Genomic DNA, 10,518 nt, shown 5'->3' with positions numbered 1-10,518 from the left:
GAGTGCCCACCCCCCCTCCCCATTGGATGTTATATGGCGTGAGGTCACGCCTTCCGGAGGGGGCATTATGTCAGACTCTGTTCCTTGTTTTGTGTGTGTCCTGCTCCCCATGTGCCTTCCCATGCCCTTATTTGGTTAGTTTCCTGTTCCTGTCCTGATTAGTTTAGTTCATTTGTCCCAGGTGTTTCCCTTGATGTTTCATTGCTCCCAGGTGTGTCTCGTCATCCCCTCCTCCTGTGTGTATTTAAAGTGTTCCCAGTCCCTAGTTCTCTGTCCGCTGTTGAACGTCTTCCTGTGTTCGTCTCCCTTGGTTCCTTGGTGCAAATAAAGTCTTGTCAACATATTCTCCAGCGTCTCCTCGTTCCTCGTGTGTGTGCAACGTGACAGAATAAATTATTCACTCACTCTTTATTCATTTTAACATTCATTCCTTATATTAAAACAACGTGGCTTGATTTTACGAGTTTTACATGTTTTGATTCAGTTTGATTTATGCCACAACAAGCTGCTTTTAATAAATGGTCAGAAGTTATTTAAATGTGTAACAAATTCAGTTATTAGCAATTACTTTTATATATGATATTTGTAAATAACAGAATTGTATTTTATATGGATGAATAAAATAAAAATGTTTTCACAAATTATGTAGCTTAATTTTCCATATGACAACTAGTCCATGGTGTTGCCATATAGTCTTTACAGAAGGCTATACATTTTTCCACAGAGCATAATCTTCTGTACTGTGATGTGTGATTGTCATAATTATGGGAATTAGTGCTTGTGATGTCATTGTAATGGAATCGTCTCAGTAACTCACCATGGCAGCAGCATTCTGGCTGGCTTGGTGCTGCGCCGCCTTTATCCGGGCCTGTAAGTGAGCCGGAGGGTGAAAGTACTTGCATTTGTCACGGGTGCATCGGCCCTTAATGTAATCCATGCAAACAATGACGGAGTTCTCGCTGCCGTCCACCATGGCGGCTTCCATTGGGTGGGCATAGCGGCAGTCGTTCTCCCCGCGTGTGCAGTTTCCCCGCTGGAATTCTCGACACACCTGGGAGCAGGACAACAGAGATTTACTATTACCCATTAGTCACGTTAAAAAGCACGCTTTGTGACAGTCATTTCAATTCTTATGACACAATAGCGTTATAAACTAGATTTTTACATTTGATAAAAGATGTGTGGCCTTTGCCCAATTCTATGTTATCACTGGTTGCCAGGATGCTTCTATTAGGGTTAAAGATTCTTTTAGCATGTTACTTTGTAGTTGCTATGGTGTTTTGGCTGGTTGTTAGGTGTTTACTCATTAGCCCAGGTCAAAATACGCCCAGCCCCAAGTCTGTATCACATTCTAGCCTGTATTTTTGACTCATTCAATGCGAGTCTATACGATTTTTGGTAACAATTTACAATAACAGTACATAAATAATCATGTACTAATACCTAAATTAAATATCAAGAATTAATTGTAACTACGACACGAGTCATTGGAATTCATGTGTGAACAATGACCGCATATTTGTTAATATATTAACTAACACTTTGGGCACATGAATTCATATGACTCATAGTTAAGAATAGTTCTTGATTAGTAGTACAAGCCTTAACTCATCAATAGTTTATATTAAAGTAATATTTAATTTAGGTATATATTTAGGTATAATTTAGTACATGATTACTCATGTACGGCTATTGTGTTACAGGATTGGTTCACCATTTACGTTTGTTTTATCGCCAAACATGGGCTAAATATGGTCTGAAGTCTAATGACTAAAAGCTGGAATACACTTCATGACTTTCACATAGATTTTTGCCCTGATTGGCAGTCTGGAGGAGTCAGCGATAGATGCCAAAAGTCAGAGCCACGCTGCAGATTTCGGGCAGTCGGACGACAGATTTCACACAAAATTGCGCTGTTTGACACACACAGATTTCTTTTAGCTTCAGACGATGTTTCCATTCAGCTTGAGGATATCAAACACGTTTGATATTATGAGCTGATTTTAGAACACATACTAATTTCATCTGTCATGTGTCTCCTAACAATGAGGTGCATGTTTCTGCATGAGTTTGTTGTTTGTTAGTCTGTGATCCTCAGTCGTTTAGTGTACAGTGTCTAGTTTTTCTCTGAAAATCAAGCATCGCCTTAGTTCAGGCCAATCCAGTTTTGACACTTATCACAGCGGTCCATTTAAATTCTTCAGCATCTCTTCTATCGCATCGCTGCTCGCATATCAAACTCCCTCCTCCAACCCCAACTCTACCTAACAACCTATAATCTAATCTGAATTTTTTTTTCCGTAAAACAGTTCACTATATTGCAAGCATTCTGTATCATGTATTTTGTATTTTCTACAACTCATGTAAATTGTGATTTGTAATTATGATCTGTTCTGTACCCCAGGGGGGTTTGACTTGCAGCTCTCCCCGCTCTGTCCAAGCATGGCTGCATGGACAGGCGTGGTAAGTTTTGCCCAGAACAGAACCATACTGCCAACACTAACTGTATGCTATATAATTGTAATAAATATACTTTGACGAAGTAGTCCTGACTGAAACACTAACAAAGTCGGCAAGTATGTGATGCCTAGTGTTTTAAAAAATCAGTTCCGATTCTAAAAGTCACGTAGTGTATTCCAACCTTTAGAAAAGTGACAGCACACATTTTGACATGTTTTTAAAGTTTGTAACACAAATGGTTTAAAATGAGTTGCATGCCGAATACATATTTAGCAACCGTTATAGAGATATTACAAGAGACAAAGCAAGTCGTTTTGAAACCTCAAGCTTGTCTGTGCGAACATGTTTCTGCATTGAATTTCCGTTGCCCATGGTGATGCCGGTGGGGCTCCCCGGGACCAGCACGGGGGCGCTGGGCAGAAGTTCGGGCATGAGACTGATGCCCGGGCTCATGTGGCTCAGGTATGGGCTGAAAGCCATGCTCGGACTGTTGGCCAAGGAAGGCGTTACTGGGAACGATGTCTGGATGAGAGACACAAAGACAACAAGGGATAATAAAGCAATGCTTTCAAGCCAAGAGAAACGGTCGTGATGTTATTGGTTATTAAATTCGGATCTCACTATGGGCTGCAGCTGAGCTCCAGGCAGCATGAACTGCATCTGCTGGGCCAGCATGGCGGCTGCGGTCTTCTGCTGGATCAGGTTGTTCCTGCCGTTTATCTCCAGCTGGGTCTTGAGATGAGGCGGAGGATGCAGGTACTTACAGTTATCACGTGTACAGCGTCCCTTAGAGGGGTTGAAGAGGGAGACACAGAGAGAGAGAGAGAGAGAGAGAGAGAGAGAGAGAGAGACAGAGATGAATTGCACTGAATCTAGAGGGGGTGAAGAGGGAGACACAGAGAGAGAGAGAGAGAGAGAGAGAGAGAGAGAGAGAGACAGAGATGAATTGCACTGAATCTCAGCTACTAAAAGATCCAAGACTGCGTGGCAGGAAGATAAGGGCTCCGTGATTGAGAGGATAAATGAAACAAGAATCCCTAGACATTCAAGCGTAATGATTCCAACTTTCAAAACCCCATCAAATGAAAAGAAAACAGCATAATCTCAGGAGTGCTGGAAGGTCTGAACTTCAAACGATCGGAGGAAATGGTAAAACGACAGCACTGGGACACGGGAGGAAAAATGTTCACTACCTCTAACTGAAGTGACAGCCTTCTCTTTCTGTCTGTCTGTTCGCATCAACAATCTGCCCGTCTGTGCGGCTGACAGATTATAGAGCCCTTGTGGCTGTTGTACATGCTCATACTACATATGGGTCGGACATATAGCATTGTTTATCACCCAGCTGTCCGAGCAACATGTTGAACGGTGAGCAGCAGACACGGTTAAATACACACACCAAACGTTCATGAGCGGGGTCGATTAGCTGCGAGACAAACTCAGTGAACCCATGGAGCAACGCCATTTGTTCTGCAATGTGTAAGGTACTGTAATAACCCAGAAGGGAAAGATGTCATTCCATCAGTCCAAAAGTTAAATACTTCTACTGATGGTCTGTTGATAAACTGTCTCTATTTCCCTTAATAATTCCTCTAATTCCTTTAGACAATTTTATACCTTTTTCAGGTCAAGGAGCTCTTGGGGGATAGAGGGATGGAGCAGGAACCCCTGTTATGTATGGTACAAAATTGAGAATTGCATGTTAAACCTAGCCTGTAATATGTAGGCATTGGTCACAATGGTTGACTAATTGACTAATTGACTAGCTGTTAAACTTAAAACTTAAATCATCTAGATTGTTTTTTAAATAAATAAATAGTTTAAGGAGAGGGGTTAAGAAAAGTAAAAGTCACTGTTGACATTAGCTGAAAAAACGGTGTTTGAGAGTTGGAGCGAGATCCATTTTGATGGAAAATTTTGATGGAAAATAAACACAAATGTTTTTGACAGATTAATCAAGCACATTCTTTCTTAAAGGGACAGTTCATGCAAAAATAAAATTTCTGTCATTTATTCACTATTGTTTTTCTTTATGATTTTCTTTCTTCTGTAAAACACAAAAGACATGATAAAGCAGAATGTCTGCCTCTCTTACACACAATGAAAATGAATGGTGACCAAGGAAATGAAGCAAGATTTAGATTCAGGTCCAACTTCTAACAGTTTATTCTAAAAGAAGATTTGTAATCTTTATGCAACTTTTCAGTGCTCACCAAAACTGCACTGAATGTCTTCCTTTAATGAATTCAGATCTTTGAGGGAGGAAGAGCTAAAACATATAAATGCTTCACATTGCTCTTGCATAAATCATATGCCTGAATGCCTGGAGAGCGGGCAGCCAAAGGCAACAATTGACTTGATTTGCTGCTAAAACTATTAATTGTTTTTTTTTTTGGGGGGGGGTTGGATAAAATACTCTTTTTTTTTTTCTCATGTCATCACAGCTTTAATGGGTAGTTGGGCTCACAAACTGAACTGAGCTGCTTATCGAGGAATGCATGGTTCCAACAGGATGGAATCTGAATGGAATCCCAACGCATTCCAAACGGAATTTGCAGAAACAGTAAATCCCAATGGTATCTGTGCTATGCTAACAGTTCAGACGGAATGTCAAAGTGTCACTCCATATGAATAAGATGTGTAACTGTCCACCAGCTACAGCAATTTAAACACTTGCCAGTGTCTTCAGCAGCCTCGGGGCAGCTTTTAACAGTGATGAAGCCCTAACAAAATTTGAAGTGCGTGAGTGTGGGGGTGTCTCTTTGCTGGCCAGTGTGATGTGGTGCACTTAATGGAGATGAAAGTGGGTGTCTGGAGTGTCAGGGTGCAGGGACAGTGTGATCTGTCGAGGACTTGGGAGATGGTTCACCATCTAACTGCTGCATCATTCAATGCAACTCCCACACATGCAGCTCCATATGACACCTAGTCACACGTAGCCAGACCTTTGACTAAACGGCATAAATTGTGGTCCACACTGCAGCCCATTCTGGCCAAGAACTGCCAAATAAACCGGGCTCAACATAATCAGAGTTGGAGTGTTTCTCTATAATAAAGATTACATTCACTACAAAAACTGTGATAATGTGTTAAAGTACAACATGACAGCAAGCAATGTTCATCTGTTGGTCTCCCAGCATCATCCCATCTGAGAATCATGCTAGTGCTCACTGGAAGAGTATGCAGCTGAAAATCTCACCTGAAATCTCACTGTGACCAAGTTTTTGCACTGGATTCACACTGTTTGGTATCATTTAACTTCAATTCAAAGTCTAATGTAATGTCTAAATATTTCAATATTGTATATACACAAACATTGTTATTAAATGTATTAAATAATTATTTAATCAAACTAAATTCATACTAAACTCAGTTTAAATGTATTAAAATATTGTGGATTGAAATAAATTTGTAATTATACACCACAGCTCAAAGGGTCAATAATTTTTTTAAATGTGTTTGAATATCTCTTATGCTCACCAAGGCAGTTTACTTAAAATACAGTAAACTTAAATTCATACTAAACTCAGTTTAAATGTATTAAAATATTGTGGATTGAAATAAATTTGTAATTATACACCACAGCTCAAACGTTTAGGGTCAATAATTTTTTTTAAATGTTTTTGAATCTCTTATGCTCACCGAGGCAGTGTTTACTTAAAATACAGTAAACCCAGTAATATTGTGAAATATTATCAACATTTATAGAACCGTTTTCTACTAATATATTTTAAAATGTTATTTATTCCTATGATTCCTATAGTCTTCAGTGTCACATGATCCTTCAGAAGTCGTTCTAATATGCTGGTTTGATAATATTAAAAATGTTTCTTGAGAACCAATGTTGAAAACAGTTGTGATGCTTAATATTTTTATGGAAACAGAACAGTTTTTATTTGAAATAGAAATCTTTTGTAACAAAAAATGTCTTCACTTTGAAATCTTTGCTCTCACTTTTGATCAATATAATGAATCCTTGCTGAATAAAAGTATACTTTTATTCTTAAATCTTACTGACCCTTAATTTTTTATTTTTTGGTAGTGTAATTACAATATTTATGTAACTTTACTAAACTATCAATAGAAACATGTAAATGTCTTTAAATTACATAATGTATTAAAATAATATATAAAAAAAAATATTGCAATTATCAAATTTTTTCCACATGCATTTGGCTGTATTAATGTTAGTGATTAATTATTTACTTGACAATAGAAACATGTAAATGTCTTTAAATTACATAATGTATTAAAATAATATATACAAAAAACATATTGCAATTATCAGTTTTTTTCCACATGCATTTGGCTTTATTAATGTTAGTGATTAATTATTTACTTGATTGCAGATTTGAAATGACATGAAAATTTACATTCCTACGACAAACTTACTGCTCAACGAACATTTAAACAGAAAACACACACACACACAAGAAAAAGAGGAAAATGTGTATAAATGCTGTGATCATTATTTGTGTCTGAGCAAAGTACAAACATAACTCAGAAACTTTTCTTTTAATCAGACTGGAGCTTGTCAAATCAAGAAAGTACTTCTGTGGGAAATATGCATCAGCCAGTCTTTGAACAGACTGGTGTAGTGGTTAATGGGACGGTCGGTGGGTGTGCCGTCTGAGGCTGATGCGATACATAACAACACATCGCTCGCTACAATTCTTCTTAATAAAACAAACACAGGCAAGACACTCGCATACAGAGATGTCACAGATATGTGCAACATTTGTTAATTGTATGGCCTGACACTTGTACGACGCTTTCACACACTGACATTGAGAGCTATTGCATCAGTGGCATGTGTTGTGGGAGTGTGTGGGTAATGAGCAAACCGTCTCAAAGGAGCAGACAGGTGATCCTGCCAAAGCACACATGAGAAACAGCCTCAAAGACAAGCTTTAACATTCTGGAAGACAGTGAGAACACACCGCTCATTTCAATAGTACACAATGATACAGAAAACATGGGTCGCCACCACAGAGAGATGCGGGAATTATGCTGAGGGCTCTGACAGAGTCCCCACGAGCTGAGAAACGTGAAAGATGAAAAGCTGTAAGTCATGTCATGTAGGATGGACTAGGTCAGGGATCTGCTTTGCGTAGTCATGGTAACACACCCGGCAACCGAGAGTAAGTTTTGCCTCATACTGTCTCCTCACTACTGATTGGCCAGAGAGGAAAAAAGGGAGAGGGAGGAAGAAAACGAGAGAATGCACAAATGAAGAAAGCAGACTGCATATCTGATTAAACCAAAATATTCTTCAATTAAAATCTAAGCGCTGAACCTTTTCATGGTGAATTTTCCTGTACAAAAAGCAAATTCCTAAACAGACTGTATTCCCCAGAATTCTATTTGTGCTTCTTGAAGTCAACTAACAATCTTAGCCAATATTTCTAGTGCCCAAAATGTCATCATTTTGTTTTTCATTACAATTTTTTAAAGTTGTTTAAAGGAGCACTCAGAGTCAGTACTATTTTGTTTACGTTGTGATGGGACACTATGGTGTTTGTCTAGGGATTGTGGCATGAAGCGGAGCGAGAGGAACCACTAAGCATTTAACTGGTCAAGTGATTACAACATGGCGGCCCCCATATGGCGACCCACTCCATGTATAATAATACTTGTTTTTATTAGACTATCAACGCAAGTGGAGCTTGTCTCATGTAAGTGTACATCATTTAAACATTTTTCAAAACTACTATTAATTTATAAAATAAAGTATCACAGGGATGCTGGCGCCTATCCGACCATTTAAAATTTTGATGTTAATGTATTTGTGATGCTAATGCGAGTGGACATACACTACTGTTCAAAAGTTTGGGGTCAGTAAGATTAAAAAATAATAATAATAATAATAACAACAATACCTTTATTCAGCAAGGGTGCATTACATTTATCAAAAGTGACAGTACAGACATTTATAATGTTACAAACGATTTCCATTTTCAAATAAATGTAACTTTCAATTAGGGGTGTGCGATATTTATCATCTATGATAATATTGTAATTGTTGTTTTATTATTGTAATTGTTGATAAACTCTATTAGAAAGCTGTTTGAATGCCCCAATAATTTAAGATATGAAAGCAAAAATATCCCTGTATGGGTTTTTGTTTATATTTGTTTATATTTAAAAGAAAAGATATAGGTTAGTAATATCACACAAGCAAGAGTGCTGTTTTCCTGAATAGCAGCGTGTGATCACGATTGCGAATGTGATATTGATTTTATACAACAATTCAACAAACAAGAAGCTAATATTGAGCGAGTTACATTTTAGATACAATATTGTTTGTTTTCTGTTTCGACAACAAAAATAGCTCCAAATTTGGAGCAGAACATTTGTTTGTCTCAGAGCAATGCTGCGGTGTTTTGTTCCTAAATGAATGTTTTTGAACAAATCATTTGAGTCAATGATTCAATGATTCATTCAGAAAATCACCTGCTTCATTTCTAAATGAATCAGCCATTTTGAGCAAATCATTTGAAAGTGAAAGTGACGTGACATGTGGCCAAGTATGGTGACCCATACTCAGAATTAGTGCTCTGCATTTACCCATCCAAAGTGCACACACACAGCAGTGAACACACCCCCGGAGCAGTGGGCAGCCATTTATGCTGCGGCGCCCGGGGAGCAGTTGGGGGTTCGGTGCCTTGCTCAAGGGCACCTCAGTCATGGTATTGAAGGTGGAAGAGAGCGCTGTACATTCACTCCCCCCACCTACAATCCCTGCCGGTACGAGACTCGAACCCACAACCTTTTGGGTTATGAGTCCGACTCTCTAACCATTAGGCCACAACTTGAATGATTCAATCAATCACTCATGAAGACAGAAACTTGCCGCCACCTACTGGCGGTTTTAGTGACGTATTTATTTATTCATGACAGGCCTAAATCAGCCAAGGTACCAGCACAAAAACACACTCAGCAAATATTGTTGAATTATAATTAATGATAAAAATTAAGATATAATTTTTTTGGCAATATCGCACAACCCTACTATCTATTCATCAAAGAATCCGGAAAAACTGTATCACTGTTTCCACAAAAATATTAAGCATCACAAATGTTAGCATCATTAATAAAAAAAATTATAAATGTTATCTGAGCAGCAAATCAGCAAATTAGAATGATTTTTGAAGGATCATGATGCTGAAAATTCAACTTTGCTATCACACGAATAAATGACATTTTAAATTATATTACAATAAAAAACAGTTATTCTAAATGGCGATACTAGTTTACAATATTACTGTTTTTACTGTATTTCTGATCAAACGAATACATAAATTCTGCAAAGAGTATTCTGTTTTCCGTGATATGTCCCCATTAAATGTACTTCCTGGAACAGTGTCTCTCAGTGTCCATTTAGTTGTCCTATTTCCTAAAAATAGCTTGTCAACTCATGTTCATGTGAATTAGACGCAGCCAATGACAGTACCTGCTGATTTAGTTTTTCAGACAGAAGCCTGTGCCAGCACCAGTGCTACATCAATATCTGAATCACATTTACATAGACTAGCTGACTGCCTAATTTATGCATCTCTGATACGTTTTCAAGCAAACTGAACCAGATTAATGGTCAATGAACAGCAAAAAAGCAAAAGCAGGGACTGGTTGAAGGAAGGACACAGTAGTAGCCATTAGGGGATGTCGATAAATTAGCAGAGATATGGAGCTGTGGAGGGACACAGAGGAGAGAGAGGCCTGGGGGGATGGGATTGGGATTGAATATACATGTTGAAGATACTTTTTTAACATAAACAATCAGTGATCATGACTGAAGGAGGCTGCATTTAACACCTGAGATCTTACACGAGATATACATAAATGCTAACACATAAGCAAGCTTTTAGCACAAAGGATTCTCGTGCAAATTTTTTTCTTGTGTGAAAAAAGTCTTAAGGATTTTTTTCTGCATATGCCACTTAAAGGATTAGTTCACTTCCAGAATAAAAATTTCCTGATAATTTACTCACCCCCATGTTATCCAAGATGTCCAGGTCTTTCTGTCTTCAGTTGCAAAAAAATGAAGGTTTTTGAAGA

At 38.1% G+C, this 10,518-nt stretch overlaps 1 protein-coding gene across 7 annotated transcripts in view; it reads right to left on the bottom strand.

Moving 5' to 3' along the window:
* Nucleotides 1-10,518, bottom strand: part of LOC107661388 (muscleblind-like protein 3) — a 53,377-nt gene that overhangs the window by 21,200 nt on the left and 21,659 nt on the right. For 6 of the 7 annotated variants that reach the window (XM_016450942.1, XM_016450945.1, XM_016450943.1 and 3 more), the window contains exons 3-5: nucleotides 3,082-3,246; nucleotides 2,782-2,982; nucleotides 818-1,051 (exon numbers count right to left, since the gene is read on the bottom strand). In XM_016450942.1, coding sequence (XP_016306428.1) covers nucleotides 818-1,051; nucleotides 2,782-2,982; nucleotides 3,082-3,246 — 600 coding nt within the window. Of the gene's footprint in view, nucleotides 1-817; nucleotides 1,052-2,781; nucleotides 2,983-3,081; nucleotides 3,247-4,077; nucleotides 4,129-10,518 lie in introns of all 7 variants that reach the window. The other variant, XM_016450940.1, reaches the window with a different exon arrangement.

The sequence above is a fragment of the Sinocyclocheilus anshuiensis genome, unplaced genomic scaffold (genome assembly GCF_001515605.1).
Source record: "Sinocyclocheilus anshuiensis isolate Anshui unplaced genomic scaffold, SAMN03320099.WGS_v1.1 scaffold635, whole genome shotgun sequence".
Lineage (NCBI taxonomy): Eukaryota > Metazoa > Chordata > Actinopteri > Cypriniformes > Cyprinidae > Sinocyclocheilus > Sinocyclocheilus anshuiensis.
This window is presented reverse-complemented; position numbering and strand designations above follow the sequence as displayed.